The 26,285-nt window shown below is 36.9% G+C and overlaps 1 protein-coding gene and 1 long non-coding RNA gene across 2 annotated transcripts; both read left to right on the top strand.

Moving 5' to 3' along the window:
- Nucleotides 1-10,175: 10,175 nt before the first annotated feature.
- Nucleotides 10,176-13,103, top strand: LOC121395719. The gene is made up of 3 exons (XR_005962639.1): nucleotides 10,176-10,411; nucleotides 12,246-12,310; nucleotides 12,953-13,103. It is a non-coding gene; the product is annotated as an uncharacterized LOC121395719 (long non-coding RNA).
- Nucleotides 13,104-13,489: 386 nt separating this feature from the next.
- On the top strand, nucleotides 13,490-25,248 carry LOC108695747 (serine/threonine-protein kinase N1). Its single transcript, XM_041570040.1, has 12 exons — nucleotides 13,490-13,522; nucleotides 13,601-13,717; nucleotides 15,344-15,393; nucleotides 18,119-18,188; nucleotides 18,681-18,772; nucleotides 19,836-20,012; nucleotides 20,611-20,673; nucleotides 20,865-20,941; nucleotides 21,355-21,497; nucleotides 22,426-22,533; nucleotides 23,468-23,548; nucleotides 25,042-25,248. The coding sequence occupies exons 1-12, from the start codon at nucleotides 13,490-13,492 to the stop codon at nucleotides 25,246-25,248; spliced, it is 1,218 nt and encodes a 405-aa protein (XP_041425974.1).
- The last annotated feature ends 1,037 nt before the right edge of the window (nucleotides 25,249-26,285 follow it).

Raw genomic sequence — 26,285 nt, 5'->3', positions numbered from 1 at the left:
AGTAAATAATCTCCGCTTGTTTTAGCCTTTTGACTCTTCTTCAGTCTCCCTTGAATCTGTCTGGTGCTTTTATTCCCCGGTGCATTCTGTCTTTGCCTTCATACAATGAAATATAAAAATATACTTTATTATATCATTCCAGGGAACACGCAAAGAAGTCAATCAAAAGTGACATGATAAAAGTTAGTCTGGGAAAATAAAAGCAAAGATGAAAGCCCAGAGTTAACAATATGACTGCCGGTGTAGTTTGTAATGCTTGGATAAATATAGGCTGTGCTGTGCTGGTATCTCACAGTGGATTAGGGGACTCATTTTTATTAGGAGTAGCAGGGCTTCTGCAGGTGACTTACTAAGCCTGCAAGTCCAATATACTGATAAATATACTGGTAACTGTAAAGAATAAAGTTTACCCTGGTGGTCCAGTGGCTCTCCCTGGGGAACTAGTGGGCGGCAGGGTCCCCTGCCGCGACTCAGACAGAGACACCTGCCGTGTGGGTGCTTTCCTCTCCAGTGTCGGCTTTCTCTATGGCGCGCGGCGCACACTTCTGTTTCTTAAAAGCACAATGACGCCGGCGTATTCAAACTTTATTTAAGGGGAAGTCTGGTTTGATATGATTGCCCGTTGTTAGGTTCAATTAGCTTGTTCCTCGGTGTGTTATTCATAGTGAAATCCTTTTGATCTTATAGACCCTTGCCTGCCTGCTTTACTACTCTGACCTCTCCAATCCGACCTTTGCTTGTCCACTGACTATTCTACATTCCCCTATCCTGATTCCGGCCTGTCTGACGATTCTCTACTTGTGCTGGCCCAGCCTGCCTGTTCCTGGTGGTGTTCTTCCTTTCAGTATTCAGGTGAGACAATCGTGCCCCTTTGCTCGTCCAGAACCGTTAGCTTTGCTTCTCTCTCAAAAAAGACCTGACGGCATCTGATTAGCCGAGGGCTCCTCCCGAGGTGAAAGGCGGCGGTTAGAGGCAGAAGTGAGAGCTGAGACCTGGGAGCTTAGCTTGGGTTCTGGATATAGGGTGCCGAACGTGACAGTAACACAGCTGTGCCTTGTTTCAACTTTAGAACAACTCTGTGCCTGTGTGAAAGGTGGTGCCCAGCTCTCTCCACCAATCCACTTTGGGTCCCACACCTCCACTCCAAGTCGCTAGGGCCCCTGGAAACCGTTATGGTAATCTGCCACTGTCCCAAAGTATATAGTGCAAAGGGCAGAATATACCTGTATATGTATTTACTGTTTAAAAGCAAATATCTTACTGGTTGCTATGTGTAACTGCACCTGTACAAACGTAGTGCCTTTATTAGATAAGGTGCCAAGCCCTTCCTCTGACCGTTAGCACATCATTTACTATACTGACATATATCTCATGTCTTCTTAAGTTCCGATATGTCTAATGTTGACACCACTGGTCAATCTCTCATGCCAGCCATCATCCAATATGGTCCTTCTTCATACTGTCAAAGTACACCATTACTATTGTGCTATATATATATATATATATATATATATATATATAGATAGATATATATATATATATATATATATATATATATATATATATATATATATATATATATATAAAATCTTTATAATTGCCCTCAGCCATCTCTGGCTACACCTTTCCACTTGAATGTTATCTCCTTGTCCCTGACTTACAGTAGATACATGCCAGAAAACATCTTGCTCGTTAGAGATTGTGATATTTGTTATTACCGCAATTGCTAATGCTCACTTTCTTATCTAGGAATATCTATGACAAGCCTCTAAAAGACCATTAGACTGGTCTTTATATTAAATGCTTCCATAGGTTGGTCATGCTAAGAATCTGGGAACCCATACAACTGAGCTCTTTTTCATGAATACCCAACCAATCCATAAAAAAAACATCAGCCATCAGGTAATGCTGAGTGTTTTTGAATCACATCTATAGACGCACAACTCTGTTTTATAAAGTGGGAGCTAAAAGTAGAATTTATTTGCGAGAGGCCAGCAATGTGATGGTGTAAAGAAGCTGCACCCCTCCTCCAATCAATAGGATAATATAATGCATGGCTGATCTCTTTACTGTGTTAAAAGCACATCAGGTTTTTTTTTCATGTTTCTATAAGCACAGTCCAATAACCAGGCAGCTCTTGCTATCGACAGAATTACTGCTTAAATTCTTTGTGCAGAGGAGAATGTAATTGTCTGTGATCACTCATAAGGGATCCTTGTAATTCCTAGGCTTCAAACATTAATGGACTTCAGCAAAAGATACAGCAGGAGGGGTTGTCAAAATGTTTTCTCCGAGCCATCTGTTCCTATACAAACCTCTAGTTACAGAGTAAAGTATGCCCTCTTAGGAGGATTAGTTTAGTGAAAACTCATCTCGATATTCAGTTGACTTGATTACTTCTTGGCATCTTGAGTTCATGCAGTCCTGGTATAATGGCATTACAATAGTATATGGTGGGAGCAAAACTTGTGCATGTGTACAAATACGATCCTCGCTAACACAGGGGCTGATTTATCAATGTCCTAATTCAAATTTTTTGCTACAATTCAAAATTTAGAGATATGTTAAGCATAAAAAACAATCTATGAAGGACAGCACATTTCAAATAAAATGATCAAATAAAATGGAAACGGAGTTTTGCCCACTACCATTCTCCATAAGAGGAAATCAGCATTTTAACCTGTAAGAATCAGTGGTCCTTTTTTTCTTATATGACTAATAAAGCAGCCTTTGTTTATAGTATCCCTTTACATTCATTGGTTTAGAACAAGATGGCCCTACATGTACAATTTTTGATACATGCCTGTTGGTTGGACATACACTGGTGCCATGGATATTTCTTAGTACATTGATTAGGCAGGTTTGAATTGACGATTCACCATGACAGCCAGTGGTCTGCAGCTCTTCTTCACTTCTTTTCTGCATTTCTTATCATAGGCTGTTGGCCCAAATGATGATCATTGCTTACCTGTGCTTACCTGTGTACTGTATCCATATATTCACCAAACAGGCTGATCAATAGAACTGACCAGTGTATGGCTGCCTAATTTCTAACATATGTTCTCAATGAGTCATCACTAAGCAGTTATACAGAACAGCCAATCATATGTCTCTTTGAAGGTCAATGAAGAAACTTCAGTCTGACAGCTGGAAACTGAACCTACAGAAACAATGCTACAGGAGGTTATACAGAAGCAGTGGGCAACTCCTTTGTTAGCTCCAAAATTCTCTTAGATGATCCCTGTGATGTCCAGCTGGATAAGGCAACCATTGGAGAGCATTAGCCTTGGTAAAGCAAAGGGACCGTATAAAAATGCTTAATGAAATAATAATCTTGCACAGAATGTCCTTTTTTATTTATTGACATGGGCAAGTGCAGAGAATCTATTTTTGTTGGTGTTGATATGAAAAACAATTATAATAAAATGCATCTTTCTCTTTCTTTGAAAAGGTTTTACTGCTTGATTATTTTTCTGTCTCCAGCACAGTCGAAGGCTATTGGAAAGCAATCAGGCGATTGGAAGAGGTCATGACTACAAAGGTTAAAGAGTGAGAAGTTGGTACATTGCAAAGCTAGCCGTCAAGAACCAGCAGCAGAACATGGGAGACAAGCAGACAATTAAGAAGAAGAATTAGCTCAAGCCAATGTGTCTGCACAACACAAGCCATTTAGACACTGTTTAAGGGCATGGGAATGTTTAGACTAGATACCTCTAAGGGAGCCTTGGGAAATGGCAGCATTTAGTAAAAAAATATATCCCCAGACCAATATATGTGCCTAACATTTTGGCAACCCCAGTGTATAACAAGGCATTATGCCAACAATACCTTCACCACCAGTTCTTCTAAATTTTACTTTGTATGCATCAAGTCAAACAACAAAATAGTACCAAACTGTGCTTATAAAACTAACTATGCAGAACAGAAATGCCATGTCTGTATTATATGCTTGTGTTGCATAGACTTCAATGTCACTAGCAATAGTGGTTACCATTCACTTCAGTAGCAGACAGCCCAAGTGATGCCGAGCATTTGTCCACTGTAATAAATGCTTGGATAAGGCAGGGGTCCTCAACCTTTTTTACCCATGAGCCACATTCACTTGTAAAAAGAGTTGGGGAGCAACACAAGCATGAAACAGATGCTGGGGGCAATGTTCCCTCTAAGGCAGTGATCCCCAACCAGTAGCTCGTGAGCAACATGTTGCTCCCCAACTCCTTGGATGTTGCTCTCAGTGGCCTCAAATCAGGTGCTTATTTTTAAATTTCTGGCTTGGAGGCAAGTTTTGGTTGCATAAAAACCAGAGGTACTGCCAAACAGAGCCTCTTGTAGGCTGCAAGTCCACATAGGGGCCATCAATAGCCAATCACAGCCCTTATTTGGCACCACCCAGGAACATGTTTCCTGCTTGTGTTGCTCCCCAACTCTTTTTACATCTGAATGTTGCTCACAGATGAAAAAGGTCGGGGACCCCTGCTCTAAGGTGTGCGCTCATATGCCCACACACAGATTTTTAGGCCAGCGCACACAACAAATTGTTGTGCGCACATAGAATTTTGTGTGAAAACAGTACATTTATTCAGACCTGAGCACACAGTTTTTAAAAACTGGGCACAAAATAATTTTTCCTGCACATAGCCGAGAAGGAATTAGAGGGAACATTGCCTGGTGATGCTAAATAAGGTCTATGGTTGGCAATTGATTGCTCCTATGTGAACTGTCAGCCTACAGGAGACTCTGTTTGGCAGTACATCGGTTTTTATACAACAAAAACTTGCCCCCAAGCCTGGGATTTAAATATAAGCTCCTGCTTTGAGTCCACTGGGAGCAACCAGAGCCAGGCCACACCGGCCAGGCGCCCTAGGCAACCTGGCCGGCCCCGGTGCCCAGCTGTGTGCGCATGCGCGAAGTGACGCCAGTGCTTCTGCAAGAGGCGATGCCGGCGCGCATGGGCAAAAGCGGCATCCGGCGCTAGAAGAAGCTGGGGAGTAGGGGACCGGACATGGGGTAGGCGATAGAGCAGGTACGTGCCTGGCGCCCCCCCCAGCTTTGCGCCCTAGGCACATGCCTACTCTGCCTACCCCTTAGCCCGGCCCTGGGAGCAACATCCAATGTGTTGGCGAGTAACATGTTGTTCATATACCACTGGTTGGAGTTCAATGGTATAGGGATACCAGATATTCCATGGGCCTTTATTTGTAAGGGAAAATGAATACAGTGAAACCTTAATATCACATCCCCTGATTTTAAATTTTTACTCAGTTGTTTTGTTGTCCCATACAGAATATATATTTTGCCAGGGTCATACTGGTTAGTCCAAGGGGCCCCCTCGACCCCCCTAAATGGACCGCTGCCACCCGCCCTCCCCCGAGTGAGCATAAATTAAACCTACCTTTAGTGCATTAGGGGAGGAAGATCAGTGGCCTAGGGGAACGTCGGTGGGGTTTGGGTCTGGACCAGTGGGGCCCACAGGGTTTTTTCCTGATGTCCCGCTGGCCCAATCTGATCCTATATTTTGCATAATACATTTACACCATTTATTTATGGTACCCTGAAAAATAAAAAAAATCAGGGTTCTACTGGAGTGTTTAACCTGTATTTGATTACTTTCTTCCTTTGAAATGTAGTTGTCATGTACCATCCATGTAATAATTATACATTAATATGTGTAATGAGTAGAAGTACAATTTGCTAAAAGTATTCATAATATTAAAGAGAATTTCCTTTATAATATGTATAAAATGTCCCTTTCTGGAGTAATTCTTACTTAATATTCTTAATCTCAATTAATTAATTTTATTATTCTTTATTTCATCTACAGTGAGGCAGGAAAGCATCTTGATCCATGATCTCTGCACTCAAAAAGGAATCTGCAAACATCATTTGGAAGAGTTGTTTACAATATGGACCGAAGCGTAATAAGAGGGGGTGGGCCCTGGTGCAGGAGGCACAGCCGGGCCACCGCCCCCCTCCATACACCCAGAACTGGCCGGGAATATGCACCGCACAGCGGCGCGCGGACTGCCGGGGGGCTCTGAGGGGGTGCGGGCCCTGGCCTGCTCGCACCCCCTGCTCCCCCGGTAGTTCCGCCACTGACTATGGAGATGTTTATAGGGCATTTCCTGATACAGAAACAGTATTTAGTAACCTATGGGCTTTAAGCAGAACTTTCATAGAGAGGATGTCACTCAGCCAGTTAATGAGATCTTTATGTGCCACAACATTGAGTAGATAATTACATAAATATTTCTGGTAGAGTGGATGGTTGAGGAGCCTGTAATGAAGAGTTTTTATGATGGGCTGTTTATATCCTGTTCCCCCAGAGACTCCTGACTATAACTGCTCAGCCATGAACTTACTGTAGAACTGAGAATGTGGCTTAAAGGAGAAATATCATGAATTTTAAATAGAGTTTAAATAGTTTGTGTAATAAGAAATATTTACCTGGGGAAAACCGACTTCTTTAATTTCAGCATAACTGTTTTGTTTTTGTTTTTTTTTGCCAAGTGGCACAATAAAATATTAATTCCTAATTGTCACTGGTGTCACTTCATCTTTTCCTCCCCAAAAAGCATTTCTATCAGGCTCTGTGATTTGCAGACTCATACTTTAAAGCAGAATAACCTGATCATAACTATGTGAACTCTGACCCCCCAGGACATGAAAAGGAAGGCCAGCTATTCGGCTATGCATTTGGTGTATTTATCAATGCAATGTATTGCCACCTGGCTGGTACTAATGATAGTTGATCCCAATGTTATTAATAGGGAAAAAAGATAAATACATAGGAAGGCCGGTATTTTTTTCCAGAAAAGGTGATAACCCTAATTGCAATTATGAAACTATTTGCACTGAAATGGGTCTTTGGGGTGTAATTAACCTTCTTCCCTCCTCCTGGGGGCTGGCAGTCTATTTACCACCCACTTCATTTCTTTAAAGAGTGTGTGTAAATGTTTAGGGAAGTCACTTAACAAAGGGTAACTCTGCTCGAAACAAATAGGGGCACATTTACTTAGCTCGAGTGAAGGAATAGAATAAAATATACTTCGACCTTCGACTCGAACCATTCGAACTAAAAATCGTTCGACTATTCGACCATTTGATAGTTGAAGTACTGTCTCTTTAAAAAAAAACTTTGACAACCTACTTCGCCACCTAAAAGCTACCGAGCATCAATGTTAGCCTATGGGGAAGGTCCCCATAGGCTTTCTAGTTAATTTCTGATCAAAGGAAAATCCTTCGATCGAATGAATAGCGCTAAATCCTTCGACTTCGATATTCGGATTAAATCCTGGATGTTAGGAGGACCCTGATGGTTTTCTTTCAGTACAAATGTATCTGCATTCACAGACTTGTAACTCTGCTGCAGTTATTGTAGGATGCTATAAGCCAGTGATCCCCAACCGGTAGCTTTCGAGCAACATGTTCCTCACCAACCCCTTGGATGTTGCTCCCAGTGGCCTCAAAGCAGCTGCTTATTTTTGAATTCCAGACTTGGAGGCAAGTTTTTGTTGCATAAAAACCAGGTGTACTGCCAAACAGAACCTCCTGTAGTCTGCCAGTCCACATAGGGGCTATCAAATAGCCAATCACAGCCCTTATTTGACACCCCAAGGACTTTTTTCATGCTTGTGTTGCTCTCCTACTCTTTTTACATTTGAATGTGGCTTACAAGTAAAAAAAAAAAACAAGGTTGGGGACCACTGCTATAAGCTATAAGCCTGCAAGCACATCCTCTAAGGCCACTGTACTGTACCGTAAATGTGATACAGGAATGAGTTCTGAAACCCGTTATCAGGAAAGTTACAAATTACAGAAAGGCTATCTCCCATAGATTCAATTTTATCCAAATAATCCAACATTTTAAAGATGATTTCCCTTTTTTCCCTATAGCAATAAAACAGTACAGGTATGAGATTGGTGATCCGGAAACCTATTATGTAGAAAGCTCTGAATTACGAATAGGGTTGCCATCTTTTCTGGAAAAAAATACCGGCCTTCCTAAATATTTATCTTTTTTCCCTATTAATAACATTGGGATCAACTATCATTTTTATCGGCCAGGCCAATAAAATACTGGCCAGGTGGCAACCCTAATTACGGAAGAGCCGTCTCCCATGAACTCTATTTTATCCAAATAATCAAAATTTTTTACAATTATTTCATTTTAGTCTGTAATAATAAAACAGTAGCTTCTTCTTGATCCCAACTAAGATATAATTAATCCTTATTGGAGGCAAAACCCGCCTATTGGACGTAAGGTATAAAAATTATGGAAAGATCCATTATCCGGAAAACCCCAGGTCCCCAGCATTCTATATAACACATCCCATTACTGTACCTTGTACATGATCCCAACTAAGATATAATTAATCCTTATTGAAAGCTAAAAACACCCTATTGGGTTTATTTAAAATTAACATGGTTCTCTAGTCGACCTAAGATATAAAGATCCAAATAACAGAAAATCCCATGTTCCGAGCATTCTGGATAACAAGTCCCATACCTATATAAACCTAAATATAACATTTTGCACAATGAAAGCAAATTTAATTCTAAGCAGCTTTCGAATTCATATTAATTACAAATGAATTCAAAAGCAGTGTTTCAGTGTTTGTTCTGACTATGTATGTGACTGAAGCAATGCTGCACTTAATACTCCCCTTTCATTTCTCTTTGCATTTGTCTAATGAGATATCAAGAGGGAAATTATTTGCTTGTCTTTAGGTAATATGAAGGCCTTTTCATTGCAGTCTCATATAAGATGCCAATGCTTAATAGATATCTAGCCCCAACCTTCCCTATTATAACCCATAGCCTTCCTATTCTACTTTAAACCCTTACTAGAAGGTATGACATTGAGTGGCCCAATGGCACCATGACTGCACCAACAGACTACACCAGGATGAGGACAATTTGCAATTGGTTTTCATTTTTTATTATTTGTAGTTTTTGAGATATTTAGCTTTTTATTAGGCAGCAGTTTGCAATTTCAGCCATCTGGTTGCTAGGGTCTAAATTGCCCCTAGCAACCATGCATTGATTGGAATAAGAGACTGGAATACCTATTATTATGATTCAACTGTTTAAAATACATTTCTAGCTATAGGCTGATGGTTAGTACATTCTGGAGGCAAAAGTCCAAGGAATCTTGAAGTGATGTCAAAATGGCTCAAGAACAAATAAATCAGATATACTAGTGTCTATGGGGGTTATTTATCAAAGTCCGAATTAATCTCAGTATTTTCTGCTACAAACTCCGATCAAATCCGCTCGGGGTTTTCACACTTATTTATCATAATATTTTCCCGAAAATTTGCTTTGCGGGAAAAAAAATCTGATTTTCAAGATTTTTCTGAATTTTAACCTGAAAACTCAAAGGAATTGTACGAAACCCATCGCACATCAAAAAATCATTGGGACTTCTCCCTTTGACTTATATGCAACCTCGACAGGCCTGAGATGCCGGATTTTCAGATTCTGACTTTTCCATCCTTGGGGTTTAATAAATTCTGAAAAATGCGTGATTCTTTAAAAGTCCGATTTTATTAAAAAAAATTTAAGAATTGTCGTGATTTTTGCACTCAGAGTTTAGTAAATAACCCCCTATGTGTGTGTATACAGAAATAAATCTAGTATTTTTTATACTTAACAGTATTAAACATTTTTGATAACCAAATTACAATTAAGAAAAAAGTATGTACTTATTCAAATACTATACTGTGTAAATCATTCTTAGTGGACATATGACTGGTTAAAGAATTACATATAAACTTCACGCTTATAAGCTGCTGGTACATTTCATTGTGGGTGGTCCTAGGAAGCAAGTTGTCATGGCAACCATCAATGTCATAATGGCCAAATAAACAAATGATGTCATAATGGCCAAATAAACAAATTATGTCATAATGGCCAAATAAACAAATGATGTCATAATGGCCAAATAAACAAATGATGTCATAATGGCCAAATAAACTAATGATGTCATAATGGTGCAAGAAGCAAGTATAGCTTTAGTATGATACTTTTGGCTTAATTACGAATTATCTACTGATTGGACTTATACAAATATTATACTGTGTAAATCATTCATAGTGGACATATGACTGGTTAAAGAATTACATATAAACTTCCTGCTTATAAGCTGCTGGTACATTTCATCATGGGTGGTCCTAGGAAGCAAGTTGTCATGGCAACCATTGATGTCATAATGGCCAAATAAACAAATGATGTCATAATGGCCAAAAAACTATTATGTCATAATGGCCACATTATGACATCATAAGAAGCAAATATAACTTGTACAACACTTGACACTTGACTTCATTGCGAATTAGCTACTGACTGGACGTACATCTAACATTCAGTCGGTGCTAATACGTGAATTTCTTATCAATTTATCAACTAATCTGTAAGTATAAAACTTTATCTAGAAAACTAGTTTTCTTTTCTGAAATGTGCAGATGTCTAGGCCCCAATATTAAAATCCATATAGATTCTTTTTTATCACATATTATGAGCACTTTTTAGACTGGTTCTTCTGCCATAGTGTGTTTTGTCTACTTGTTTCTAGTAATTTTGTGAAGATTAGTAAATTCAAATATTATGATTTGACTGTTAGGAACCCATTTAGTAAACCTCAATTTTTTTTCTGATTGAGGTTTTTATGGGAAAAAATAGATTGTTGTGGGGAAAAGAACAGATGTCTGGACTCCAATATTAAAATCCATATGGATACTATTTATGGCTGATTTATTAGCAGCAATATTTAGGAACCAAATAGAATAATTACTCTATTGGAAAAAAATACAAATATTATAATATAAGTTTAATATAAATTTCTAGCTATAGGCTGATGGTAAGTACATATCATAGTGGGTGGTCCTAGGAAGCCATTGAGGTCATAGTGGGTGGTGTTATGACAGCTGTTGATGTCATGGCAACCATTAATATCATAATAGCCATAGAAAAAAGTGATGTCATATTGGTCTAAGAAACAAGTATAATTCAGTACCACACTTTTGATGTCATTGCTAATTAGCTACTGATTGGACTAGCTTCCAGCAGTCAGTCAGTACTAATAAGCAAACCACCTATTGCTTATCGACTAATCTGTAAGTCTAAAGCTTTATGTATTTGTTTTGTTTTCTGAAATTACACAAGTAAAGATCTCTTTACCAGCATCAATATTTAGGCACCGAAAAAATAATTGTGGTTGGTAAATAATATGTATTTAAAATTGTGTATTAGAACTTTAATACTGGAGTATGGATCTTTCTTACTGTCATAATTTAATTTATTTAAACGCATTGGTCCAGCATTTTGTTAAATTTTTAATTGAAACAATTATTATCTATTTTTTTTATAATTTTGAAAAATTCAAAATGTCAAATTACTGGATTGCTGACTTCATTGTTAAGAATGAGATTTAGGGGATTATTTACTAAACTCTGAATACCCAAAATCCGAAAAATTCGGTATTTTTGTTATAAAACCGGGCTTTTAAAAATTCACAAATTTTTTGGAATTTATTAAACCCCGAGGCTGGAAAACTCCAAATCTGAAATCCAGACCTGTCGAGGTTGCATGTAAGTCAATGGGAGAAGTCCCATTGATTTGATTGATGTGCACTGGGTCTCGTGCCATACCACAACGTTTTTGGAGGTTTTGGGCAAAAATCTGAGTATTCGGGTGAAAACTCAGAAAAAATAGTGAAAATCTTTTACCGCAAAGCAAATTTTCGTGAAAATGTTATAATATATAAGCAATTAAAACCCGAGCGGCTAAGATCGGAGTTTGTAGCAGCCGATATTTAGATAAATTCGGACCTTGATAAATAAGCCCCATAAGTTTCAAAACCTGGATCATTACATGTTTGAAAAAAAACCTCAAACACAATAATATAACATTATTTTATACATTTTCGGGCTGAATTGCTTTTTTTTTTTTAATTTAATCTTAGAATAGCTTCAATTTTGGAAATACTCCTCCAATTGAATGCTACAAAAGATTTTAGCTTCTTTTGGTTTTCAAATGATTCTTATTTGATAAATCTTGAAAATGTGAGTTTATCAAATCAGAATTCAAAAATAATTGCAGTTGGTTTTTTTCACCAAAAAAAATATTAGAAACAAAAACACATTTTGAGGAAAAAAGGGTAAAATATACACTAAGGGGCTTCTATTTTTGTATTAACTACCTCTCATTTAAACTCTTATTTAATATTCTACATTTTTATATCACAGAATCAACGAAAATGTTTCGAAGAATTCGTAAAGCTTTTACCAAATTATTCAGACGCGGCAGAAAGGTAAGATTGCTATACCCATTTTAATTGAATATAAGCAGGAATAAGTTATGGCTCTGGTTGAAAGAATGAACTGAATGAGACAGCTTTCTATGTAAAACCAATTTTTCTAAAAATAAGAATTTTTTATTTTTTCCAAAATTTATATATGTGCACTTATTTCTGAAAGTACTCAAAATAAGAAAAGACGCTTAAAAACATTAAAAAACTCAATGACATTCTAACGTTCAAGTTCAATGAGCCTGCCAAATTTCAAATTAGATTGAAAAATTACCTTGAATTTTAAAACTCTCCTTGACTTTTAGATGAACATGCCAGCTTTTATAGGCCACATTTTTTCATTTTGGTTTTTGAGATTTTAGTGGTTTTTAAATATAAACATTTGTGTTTCAGAAAGTCACATTCAATATGTGATAAATTGTTGAATGGATGTGTGTCACTTCTCAGATATAAGACCCTGATTTCAGCGTAAAAGGATTAAAAATCCTATAGTGCAAACAGCGTAACTGAGTTGTTAAAATAATCTTAAATGACAAAATTAAAATTTAAAAACTCTTTCAAAAAGATTTCATAAACACTCACTGCCAAAATAAATGGTGAAGGGCCAGCATTCCTAAAAAAAATGTAATATTTTTATCTTTACAGGAGAAATATAACATCGGTATTGATCAGCCTGTGCAGCTTCATGGAAAACCAGATGCACCAGTGCAGAAACCTGAGAAACTTCCAGGTGTTTATTCGAATTTATTCGAATTTGAAAAACCTGAAAATGAAAAAGAACGGGAAAAATTTGAAATGAAAAACCCTGAAAATGAAGAACAGGGAAAAATATTAAATGAAAACCCTGAAAATGAAAAAGAACAGGGAAAAGAAGAAAAACCTGGAAGTGAAGAACAGGAAAAAATATTAAATGAAAACCCTGAAAATGAAGAAGAACAGGGAAAAGAAGAAAAACCTGAAATTGAAGAACAGGAAAAAATATTAATTGAAAACCCTGAAAATGAAGAAGAACAGGGAAAAGTAGAAAAACCTGAAAATGAAGAACAGGAAAAAGTAGAAAATGTAGAAACTGAAAAAGAAAAAGAACAGGTAAGGGTAGAAATTGAAAAACCTGAAAATGAAGAACAGGAAAAAGAACACATTGTAAAACCAGAAAATGAAGAAGAACAGGAACAGGTAGAAATGATAACACCTGAAAAGGAAGAACAGGAAAAAGTAGAAAATATAGAACCTGAAAAACAAAAACAACAGGTAAGGGCAGAAATTGAAAAACCTGAAAATGAAGAAGAACAGGAAAAAGAATACATTGTAAAATCTGAAAATGAAGAAGAACAGGAAGAAGTAGAAATTATAAAATCTGAAAATGAAGAACGGGAAAAAGTAGAAAATGTAGAACCTGAAAAAGAAAAGGTAAGGGCAGAAATTGTAAAACCTGAAAATGAAGAAGAACAGGAAGAAGTAGAAATTATAAAATCTGAAAATGAAGAACAGGAAAAAGGAAAAATTGAAAAACCAGAAAATAAAGAAGAAAAGGCAGAAAATGAGAAAGAAGAAAGTGAAAAAGCAGCTATAAAAGAATCAGAAAAGGTACTTCCAAACAGTGAGGCATATAATCTAATAATATAATCCATGCTGGAACCCTCCATGTTTTAGGAAATTAGAAGAAGTTGCAATTTAACTCTAATGTACACTGCCAATTTATGGGGCTAAATATAGGGACTAATTTAAGAATGATCAAGCCTTTTACTGCCAAGCTTTTTACTTTTTGGATGGGGAAGCCAAGTTATTCGCATCAATAAACCATGCAAGAATTAGGAATTCTTGTGTGGTTTTAGAACCCTAATTTTCAAGTATTCTCAAATTTGTCCTATAATTTTGTCCTGTACTATATGATTTAGTGATGCACCAAATCCATTATTTTAGGCTTAAACCAAATTCCGTACCGAATCTGATTATTTGGAATCAGTTCGGCAAGGCACTTGGATTTGGCCAAATCCGAATCCTGCTAAAAAAGCCAAATCCCAAACCGAATCCTGGATTTGGTACATCCCTAATATGATTATGTCTACCTGCCAGTGCATAAAGCCAACTAATTAGGCAATCAGAATAAATACAGCATGTGAGATAGAAAGTGCATATAGTCATAATGAATTTATTTATTAGGTATATTAACTTTTGGTAAAGTTTTTCATAATATTGGTCTGTTAGGGTTAGGCTTTGATTTTGACCAAGGCACTCTCAATATGTAATTTGTATGTCCTCAGAAAGTCTCTACTGGTTTTCTATAAGCTTGCTAAATATAATACTCTGAGGGGGTTATTTACTAAATTCCGAATCAAGAAATCACTTTTTCTATATAATCATCATCATCATTTTATTCAAAATCAGACTTTTAAAAAATCACAAATTTTTCGGAATTTATAAAACCCTGAAGATGGAAAAGTCAGAATCTTAAAACCTGTCGAGGTTGCATAAAAGTCACTGGGAGAAGTCCCAATGCTTTTTTGATGTGCGCTGGGTTTCATGCAATACCCTGAAGTTTTCTGAGTTTTTGGGGGAAAATTCTGAAAAAATCGTGAAAATCAGATTTTTTACCGAAAAGCAAATTTTTGGTAAAATGTAATAATAAATAAGCGTAAAAAAAACCAGAGGGAATTTGATAGGAGTTTGTAGCAGAAAATAATGAGATAAATTCGGACTTTCATAAATAACCCCCTTAGTGTATCAGATACCTGTGGCTTTACTTAACCCTTAAGTAACTCTACAAAGCTACTTTATGATATCACATATAGTCTACACTGTGGGTCCCAAACTTAATAAAGCCACATTCAATAGACATAGATATATAGTCTTACTTAATCTATTTTAGTTATTTGTATAATAGATTTCTGATCGCAACTGTAGAGTAATATTTGTATACTTGCCTGTGTCTAATATTTTATGAACTGGATATTGGAAAAAAAATTGGAAAGTGGAATGAAATCAGCCTATTTCCAGAAACAATTTCACTTAATGGTATTATATTTTCTTCTCTAGTGCAAGGAGTCAGCTTTTTCAAAGACACCTATTCCAAAGGAACTTGCTGGGTAAGTTACAAACCATGTTCACATTTAGGGGCAGATTTGTCAAGAGTCTAAGTGAAAATTGGAATTTAAAAATTTGATTTTTGAGCTATTTTTAGTGTGCATTTAGTCCAAAATTCGATTTGAATTTGAAAAAAATTAGACTATTCGAATATCTAAATTTATCATGTAGTGTCTCTTTAAAATTTCAACTTCGACCATTCGCAATCTAAAACCTGGCGAATTGCTGTTTTAGCCTATGGGGGACCTCCTAGAACCAATTTGGAGTCATTTGGTGGACTTTGAAAAATTTAAGTTTTTTGGGGCAAATCCTTTGATTCGAATTCGATCGAATGCATTAAAATTTCGATTCCAACGATTCAAATACAGCCTATTCAGCCGAAGTTAAAAACTTTGGGTTTTTTAAATAAATTTCGATTTGTCTTTTTTTATTCGAATTTAAAGTTGTCGAGAGTTTAAAAAAACTCCCATCACCTCGAAATTCGACCCTTGATAAATCTGCCCCATAGTGTTTTTTATATTTGAAGTCCTTTTCAGAGTTTTCACAAGATAAAGTAGTTGGACTAACCTACAATAGTTCCTATAAAAGAGTAAACCTTTTCTAACACATAATATTACTTTGACTTATGATTATGACCCCTTCATATTTATTGCACAATGAATACAAGACTTTGGGCCCTATTTATCAACAGTCTCGTTTTCGTGGTTTAAGTGGTGTTTAAAACCATGACTAAACTCCCAAACTCTAAGGGGTTTATTTATCAAACTCCGATTTTTTCAAAATTTATTATACCCCGCGGCTGAAAAAGGTCAGAATCTGAAAATATGCCATTTCCAAGCTGTTCGGTCCTGTGTAAGTCAATGGCAAAGCTCCCGTTCCATTTTCATGGTCGCTCTGAGTTTCGGGCAAAAATCCGTTTTTTTTTCGGATTTTGGTGCCAAAAGTCTGATTTTGTCTGGAAAATCTGACTTTTTGGCGGGAAATTGGACTTTTGTCAGAAAAATTCAATTTTTTGGGGATTTTTCTGCCCGAAACCGATTTTAGCGATGTTTTTCTATGATAAATAAGGTCCAATCGGTAATTCTGAGTTGGTTGCACTTTTATAATAGAAATAATGAAATAAATTTGGACTTTGATAAATAGCCCCCTAAAACTACAAATGTTATGACATTTATTAAAGTGGACCTGTCACCCAGACACAAAAATCTGTATAATAAAAGTCCTTTTCAAATAAAACATGAAATCCAATTTCTATTTTTTATTAAAGCATTCATAGCTGTTGTATGCTCATTTAAAAATATCAGCTGTCAATCAAATATTGTCTGACACTCCTCTATGCCCTGGGCATAGAGGCGTGGCAGACAATTACTTTCACTTTCCATTCAGCACTTACTAGGTGTTACTGCTCTCCACACATTCCCCCTTTCTCTTTATTGTGTAGCCAGGGCATGGGGATGGACATCAGGGCCCCCATTCTGGTGCAAAAACAAGATTCTGAGATGATGCAAGGCTTGTCTTAATAACAGTGTCCACAAAATGGCTCCTGCCTGCTTGCTATAATTATGAATTCTCAGACTGGAGGAAACAAGATTCAAATAATTTATATAGTGTAATTAAAGTTCATTTTGCTTGACTAATGTGATAAAATAGGATTTTGAATAATTTTTTTGAGTGACGGGTCCCCTTTAAAAAATCTGGATTTGGTGCTTCCATAATTTAGAATGGTCCATTAGGACTTCTATAGGACCTTGACAAATTTTACATGGCAAAGTTTTGTATAAGTGATTTTTGGGTGTTTACAGTTCATAAATCTCAATTTTTTTTTAAAAAAAATTATAAAATCACAAATTTTTGGAGATTCATGGAAAAAAAATTAAATGTAATTGTTAGTAAATGAGCCCCTTTGTGGCTGGTGCTTCAGAATGAGCTTTTGAAGGGTGATACTTCAAAGGCGGTTGTGTTAATTATATTGGGTGACTATCCTATATAAATCCTCTCTTCATTTGCTGCCTTTGCGACTGCTAGAACAAAAGGTTGCTTACACTCATTTATCTGCTAGTAACAAAGCTTAGTGGGGTTCATACTAAGGGGCAAATTCATCAAGGGTCGAATATCGAGGGTTAATTAACCCTCAATATTTGACTGGGAAGTCGAAGGATTTTCTGCGAATAGTTTGATCGAACGATCAAAGGAATAATCGTTCGATCGAACGATTAAATCCTTCGAATCGAACGATTTGAAGGATTTGAATCCAACGATCTAAGGATTATCCTTCGACCAAAAAAAGTTAGCCAAGCCTATGGGGACCTTCCCCATAGGCTAACATTGACTTCGGTAGCTTTTAGGTGGCGAACTAGGGGGTCGAAGTTTTTTCTTAAAGAGACAGTACTTCGACTATCGAATGGTCAAATAGTCGAATGATTTTAAGTTCGAATCATTCGATTCAAAGTCATAGTCGAAGGTCGAAGTAGCCCATTCGATGGTCGAAGTAGGCAAAAAAAACACTTTGAAATTCAAAGTTTTTTTTCTACTATTCCTTCACTCGAAGTTAATGAATTGGCCCCTAAGTATTCTATGGCAAATGTTTGATAAATACGTAGGTTATCTATTCAATTGGAATATGTAGATTCCCATGGTAAGAAAACGCACAGTTTACAGAAGAGTCTATCAAGTATGACTGCAAGTTGAAACACTTTTTTCATTTGTCCAATTTATTTCATTTCTTAGGCAACCCTCTCGCAGATATATTGAGGACTATGATCTCCGTTCTTTACTCGGCAAAGGAGGTTTCGGAACGGTGAGTTGAACAGTTCTTCAATAACATTAAGGGGCAGATTTCGAATACTTTGAAATTCGACCACCGAATTTGGAATCGACCGATCTAAGTAAAATCGTTGATCGAACGATTAAATCCTTCTAATCAAACGATTCGAATGATTTTAGCGTATGATCAAACGATTTTACTTCTATGTGTAAAGACTTAGAAAAATGCATTAGAAGGTCCCCATAGGCTAACATAGCACTTCGGCAGGTTTAATTTGGCGAACTATTGAATTTGAAGTTTTTTTAAAGAGACAGTACTTCGATTATCGAATATTCGAATATTCAAACTATTTTACTTCTAATCGAATTCGAAGTAAATTCGAAGTCGTAGTATCCAAATAATTACTTAGAATTTTTTACTTCGAAAAGTCCCTCGAATTCACAACAACCCTTTATAAATCTGCCCCTAAGATCTACACATATTTATGGTAACAATTCATAATATAACTAGTATCTATCTCTCCAGGTTTACCTCGCGAAACACAAGGCTACAGGAGAAAAGGTTGCTGTTAAGGCTTTGCATAAACAAGGCATAAAAAAAGAGAGGGCTGCCAAGAGGTAAGCAACTAAGAATAAATATTAGAATCTTTAATTCTCCTTAGATCATTGAGCAACAAAACATCTGAACATTCCTTTGAGTAGAAGTCAGTGTGGATGTCAGTTGTATAACATTTAAATTGCATAATTGCCGGACTATACATTGTCTTGTTAGAAAGTGGCCAGTTAATACTGGAGATTCACACCAACATCTATTCAGAGATATTAGGATTCAATTCAGAGAGAAAAAGGTTGATCACGTGAAAACGCATGGACGAGCTTCAATTTGAGATGCAATTCAATTCAGAAAAACTTATCTCACTGTTTATCACACAAGACTTTTTTATTAAGGTCTATGGGAAAGAAACTGAAATGGAATTTAGGAGAAAATTGAATTGAAATTGAATCTCGTCTATGAGTTTTCATCAGGGCCGGATTTACAGTGGGTGTCCCCTCCCTTTTTTCATCACCTGGACCAGAGCAATGGAGTTTGGTGCATGGGGAATGTAACAAATGATTGTGTCTCCATCGCATCCCCAGTGTTTTTGAACCAATGTGGATGTGGTTGGACAGCATGCCGCCCCCCTAAAATCCTGCCGCCCTAGGCCCAGGCCTAGGTGGCCTTTCCACAAATCCGGGCCTGGTTTTCATGTAAAAAAACAAACTCAGTACTGGACTGGGGGGGGTTAGGGCCCACTGGGCTGCCACATCAGGGGCCCTGATCCCCACTCCACTAACTTCAGGGACCCCCATACCAGCCACACACAACCTTTCTCTATCCACCTCCCTCCCCGACCAGTGCGTACATGCTTTTCTTGCATTGGTCAGGGCGGGGATCACAGAGCATCTGGGCTGGCTTGGCCAATGAGGACCTTGGGCCCACCATGTTTTTTCCCAGTGTTCTGCCGGCCCAATCCAACCCTGAACAGCCTTAAACAAACAAACATCCATGTGGTCCAGGAACTCGTATGTGGGTCTGATTAGATTTACACTGAACAATTTGTCCATCTAAGCAAAGGGTAAGATATATTGTCATTTTATCCAGCCAAATGGGTAGAAGCTTACCTATATTTTTATTTTTCAGCGTTATACTAGAGAAGAACATCCTTAAATTGGCAAAAAGGAATCAAAACCCCTTCCTAGTTGGCCTCTTTGCCTCATTTCGGAGCGAACATCACGTGTGTTTAGTAACAGACTACTGCGCCGGAGGGGACTTATCAACATATCTGAAGGAGAATCCCTTGCCACGAGAGAGAGTGGTGTAAGTAGTATTTAGCTTATATAGAAGCTGTCATGGGTAAGATCTTTGCAGTAACCTAATAACTGCACTACATCCTTTTAGGGTAGAGACACATTTGAAGATTCAGGGAGATTTAGTCACTGGGAGACAAATTGCCTTTTTTTGGGTGACTAATCTCCCCGAAAAGCCTTCCCGCTGGCTACAATCTGAAACGCCGCCGGATGGCACTGGGAGCGATTCGTTTTCCGAAGTCACCCGAAGTTTCCTTGTGAGACAACTTCTGGTGACTTTGGAAAACAAAGCGCTCCGTGTGCCATCCTGCCGGCGATTTAGATTCTATCCGGTGGGAAGTCAGTTCGGGGAGATTAGTCGCCCAAAGAAGAGGCTGGTCGACTAAATCTCCCCGAATCTACGCGTGTGTCTCTGCCCTTAGAGAGTAATAAGAATATGCCATACTGGATAAGATTCCGCGATGCTTGGCAAACAAAAGTAGAATATTAAACAGGATATTGTAATCAGAATAGCAGTAATGTAGAGATTCAAGAACGGGTATTACTTTGTTAAAAAATCATGTTTATAAAAAATCTGATCTGAGTCTTAATTCTGTTTCTCTTTGCAGATTCTATTCGGGTTGTGTCGTTTTAGGGTTGCAGTTTCTGCACCAACACAACATCATTCACCGGTAAGTACAGAGAAAATTTAAGTCGGCATTTAACTATAAGGTGAAAGCACATGATTCAGGGATTCAGCAAATCCCTCTGAATTTTGTTTTCCCATTAGGAAAATGCGTTTTTTTTATAATAGTTACATTTCCTTCTCTAACTATTTTCATCTTGAACTCATGTTAATAAGCTTTTTTTTGTGTCATTGCAGAGATATAAAGCCAGAAAACATTCTTCTGGACAGTGACGGTTATGCTAAAATCACTGATTATGGAGTCGCCAAGAGAAGTAAGTGCGTTTGGACACTCAAATATAACAACCCAGGGCCATAGCATTCCCTTCGATTTTTCTCTGTCTGGATAATTGGTTATCACACTCTGTACAATTATAGCTTTGTCATCTATTTACTATATTATATGGCAGAACATCTCATCAGTGATGTCAGACCATAGGCCTGGTTAACTAGGAAACACACCCCTTATAAAACAATAGGACAGTTATGAGACATGGAAAGACTGAGAAGCTAAAGCAATGGCAGTGTAACCAGAAATAAAACTGAACGCTGGGCCAATAACAAAACAATAATACATTTACCTCAAATACAAATACATAGGCTTAGGGTTATTAGATTTAGGATTAGGGTTTACAAAAGTCATGCTAATTATCATCTAACGGTCACTTTTTTTCTTTTTTTGTTAAAGCTTTAAGCTACGGAAATACAACTTGGAGCAAAGGCGGAACCTGTTATTACATGGCCCCCGAAATGATCAAAGAAATTGGCTACACTAAATCTGTGGACTGGTGGGCATTCGGAATAATGATTTATAGAATGCTCACAGCTAAGGTAAGCTTAGACACAATGGTCTCTAATTGGAAATTAGTTCTGTACAGGAATAAGAACCAGAAACAGAAAAGCAAAAAAATATTACAATAGACCAGCTAGTTATTTATATAATGCACATGAATGTTTTCCTGATTGTCTTGCATTCCATTGGCTTATCTGTTCCTGTTTCCAATAGAATAATTTATGATAATAATGGATGATACATAGGGGCAGATTTACTTGAGTGAAGAGTGAATTTCAAAGTATTTTTTTGGGTACTTCGACCATCGAATTGGTCAAATTCGATTGAATTTGATCAAATCGAATGATTCAAACGATTTGAAGTAAAAATCGTTCAATTATTCGAAAATTCAATAGTCGAAGTACTATCTCTTTAAAAAATACTTTGACTTCATACTTCGCCACTTTAAACCTACCGAGGTGCAATGTTAGCCTATGGGGACCTTCCCCAGCACTTTTCTAAGCTTTTTTTTTCGTTCGATTGAAGCATTTGCGCTAAAATCCTTCGATTTCAATATTCAAATTCGAAGGATTTTACTTAAAGGGTTGAATTCGAGGGTTTATTAACCCTCGAAATTCGACCCTTGATAAATCCGCCCCATAGTGATGGGCGAATTTATTCTCCAGGCACAAATTTGCGTTGAATTCCCGCGGATTTTCACCAGTGAAAATTCGCCAGCATCCGGTTTTTGGATACCAGCGCATTTTCGCTGGCGGATGTGCATCAAAAACTAATGCCGGCGTCAATAACGGGATGCCGGCACCGTTTCGCATATTTTTCACCCCAAATTTGCCCATCACTAATGATACGCAATTAGGATTTGGGTCATACTGATGTAAAAGATAAAAAAGCCAATAATATATCAAAAATATTATCATGTATATGTATGCGTTTTTCTCTTCCTAAACAAACACTGTTCTTCTGCAGTATCCATTTAACGGGAGTGACAGAGCAATACTGAAGCACAACATCACAGAAAATCAGCCACAGTTTCCAGATACAATGAGCGAAGACAGTATCGACATCATAGAAAGAGTAAGTTGCTTGAAAGGTTTAGCTATTTTGCAATGTTTTTTGGTTTTTTTAAAGGGGCAGATTTACTAAGGGTCAAAAGTGAATTCAAGGGAATTTTCGAAGTAAAAAAAAAAAATTGAAATTCTAAGTCATTTTTTGGATACTTCGGCCATCGAATAGGATACTACGTTTTTCGAATTTACTTCAAATTCAATTCAAAGTAAAAATAGTTTGAATAATTGACCATTCGATAATCGAAGTACTGTCTCTTTAAAAAAAACTTTGACTGCAATACTTAGCCAAATTAAACCTGCTAAGTGCTATGTTAGCCTATGGGGACATTCTACAACCATTTTTACACTTTGAAGTAAAATCTTTCAATTGTACGCTAAAATCGTTTGATTCGAACGATTTTACTTCGATCATTCGATGGCTAAATTCAGTGAAAAATACTTCGACTTTGATATTCAAAGTATTTTAATTCGATGGTCGAAATTTTGAAGTATTTTACATTTCGAAATTCGACCCTTGATAAATCTGCCCCTTAATGTCCATTTTAGAGCTCTCTCTAACAATACTGGGTATGCAGTAACTCAGCATATTCATAATAATAAATAGCTCAATAACTCAAAAACCACAAATAATAAAAAATGAAAACTAATTGCAAATTATCTCAGAATATCACTCTTTACATCATACTAAAGGGGAATTTAAAGGGCGAACAAACCCTTAAAGTTATTCTGATAATTCAAATATCAGTCCAAACAGAACATAAAGTTGATGATATAAGCAGCACATTAATCAAGGAGGCCATACCAATGCTTTCTGTTATCATCTATGCTACCAATATACATTAGCATAATTAACATAAAATAGTAATCAATTAATAACCTTTACTAGGGCATTTTCCTTGTCAAATGATAAATATAAAAGCATTACATTTATATATTTACAGCTCTTGAATAAAAACCCTGAAATGCGACTTGGGTCAACTGATGAAGATGCGGAAGATGTGAAGAAATGTTCTTTCTATAAGGTATGTTCAAATTTTATAAACAATAATAACTCCGCTTATGAATCAGTATAGAATTACCGAATTATAAGAGATGCTCAGGTGCACTTGCCATAATGGTTCATCAGACTGGGGATCGTAGAGTCTGTAAATGACCAATAGAAAACACATCCTGGGTCACCTTAACATTTTTTTAAAGTGTTCGCAATATTTTTGATTGAGCGCCACCGTTTTTAAATTGTGCAATAATCCCACAGTATAATGTCATTAAGTTTGTACAGGTGTGGGATCCAATATCCGGAATTCCATTATCCAGAAAGCTCTGAAATATGGAAAGGCCGTCTCCCATAGACTATATTTTATTTAGATAATTTAGATTTATAAAATTGATTTTCTTCGTCTCTGTAATAATAAAACAGTATCTTTGTACTTGATCCCAGCTAAGATGTTATTAATTCGTATTTGAGGAAAAACAATCCTATTGGGTTTATTTAATGTTGACATGATTTCCTAGTAGACTTAAGGTATGGAGATCCAAATTACAGAAAGATCCTTTATCTAGAAAACCCCAGGTCCGAGCATTCTGGATAGTAGGTCCCCTACCTGTATATAACTATAAATATACACATTTATTTAGTATTTAAAGTGCTGGTCCTTTATCAAGAAAACAGATTCTTTTTTCTACACCTCTCTATATAATCACGGTGCAGACACTTTTGTGCATATGACGTATATAGTGAATAAAGTACCCCCTCTTGTAAAATATAAGGATATTATAAGTTAACGAGGAGTTTCATGACCATATAAAAACACAAATCCTCATATTTTGCAACTGGGGGTACTTTATTTATTATAATGCACAAGTTTAAGTGAGTCATGTGACAGAAATGACATCAGAACTCACCGTTTATAACTGATGACATCAGAACTCACCGTTTATAAGGATATAATTTACAGGATATTCATGGCTTTTGTGTATTATATACAGATATCAGTGCTACGCAATATGTTGGCGCTATATAAATACATGTTAATAATAATAAGCTCTGAAATTCAGGAAGGCCATTTTATTGATTTTAAGCAATCAATTGTTTTTTATTATATTTCCCCTTTCTCTATAGTTACAAATTAGTTCCTTGTACTTGAAGGTAAATAAGAAAAATTTGCGTATTTTTCTGCGAAACTGCGCAAATTCGCCCATCACTACTTGCTTATATAGAAAACTATGGGAGACGGGAATGCCATATTTTTGTGCTTTCTGGGTAAGGGGTTTCTGGATAATAATTTCCATATATTAGGATTTTTGGGCTACAAAGACATGTAGTAGAATATATATTCTATATATATTTTATATAACGTTCTAGTTTTTTTGGGATGCTAAAACCTATATTTTTATCTACGGTGAATATTGCACATGCCCTTTTGTCAGTTTGCTTGTTCTTTAATTAAAGCCGTGAATAATAATTTTACATTTACCAAGTAGTAATACTTTTTACATTTGTATCTGATTTTTAAAGGACATAGATTTTGATGCCCTGGCAAAAAAACAGATAGAACCGCCATACATTCCGAAAAAGAAAACGACAGGATGTTTTAGAAGGATCTTTTGCAGGCGTAAAAAACGGATTGCAATGACAGAAGAAGGATGCGAAGAACCTTTGAATTTATTCCCAGAGGTGTTCAAAAACTTCGAATGTTCGCTGTTTCTACCAAGCGACATTTAAACCTCTTAAAACAAAAAAAGAAGACAAAACCATGCCAAAAAAACTCATCATGCTGAAAAAACATCATCGAATTGTCATGACAATTTGATGATTTCCAGATTTATTATTTTTCTAGTAAAAAAGACGATGGAATCTCAACTTCTTAAGACCAGCTAAGAAGCAGAAGAGGCTGGCCTCCATGATGGATTCTGATACTAAAGTCAGTTTAGTATCACTTATCCCCCAACGTTTCACTATTAGAATCACTAATTCCCCTCACGGTCGGATTTTATTCCCTCAAATATTCATCATTGGGACCGGAGCAATGGGGGTTGGTGCACAGGAGATTTAAAAAACAATCATATCTCCTTCTCTTCACCAGTGTTTCGGAACCAATGTGGGTATGGTTAGACAGCTTGCCACCACCTAAATTTCTGTAGCCCAAGGTCCGGGCCTTGGTGGCCTCTCCACCAGGCCTGGCAATTATGTTTTTAGAAAACCCTCCCAAACCTCCCCTCAGCCTAGTGTTTAAATTGATGGCACCCGTATTGCTTATTTTCAAAAGCTCCATGTGCCCCTGAAACGCTAGGCTGTGGGGTGGTGGTGCAATAGATTTTGATGCCCTGGCAAAAAAACAAATAGAACCTCCATACATTCCAAAAAAGAAAACTACAGGATGTTTTAGAAGGCTCTTTTGCAGATGTAGAAAACGGATTGTAATGACAGAAGAAGGATGCAAAGAACCTTTGAATTTATGAATTGAATTTATGTTTTTTGAAAACCCTCCCAAACCTCCCCTCAGACTAGTGTTTGATCGCACCCTTATTGCTTATTTTCAAAAGCTCCATGTGGCCCTGAAACACTAGGCTGTAGGGTGGTGGAGCAATGCATCAATAGAATCTGGTCCAAATGTGAACATTACTCCAGTCTATAGTTGCATTGCAATGACCCCTCCAACCCAACCTATTCAAAGGTACAGCTGGGTGAGAGGGGTGGGTATGTGGGTGGGGGGAGGGTTAAAAAACATAATGTACTTTTGGGGATCATTTGAAGTGAAT

The sequence above is a fragment of the Xenopus laevis genome, chromosome 7L (assembly GCF_017654675.1).
Source record: "Xenopus laevis strain J_2021 chromosome 7L, Xenopus_laevis_v10.1, whole genome shotgun sequence".
In the NCBI taxonomy this organism is placed as follows: domain Eukaryota; kingdom Metazoa; phylum Chordata; class Amphibia; order Anura; family Pipidae; genus Xenopus; species Xenopus laevis.
Note: the sequence above shows the minus strand (reverse complement) of the source record. Positions and strands in the feature narration are given on the sequence as shown.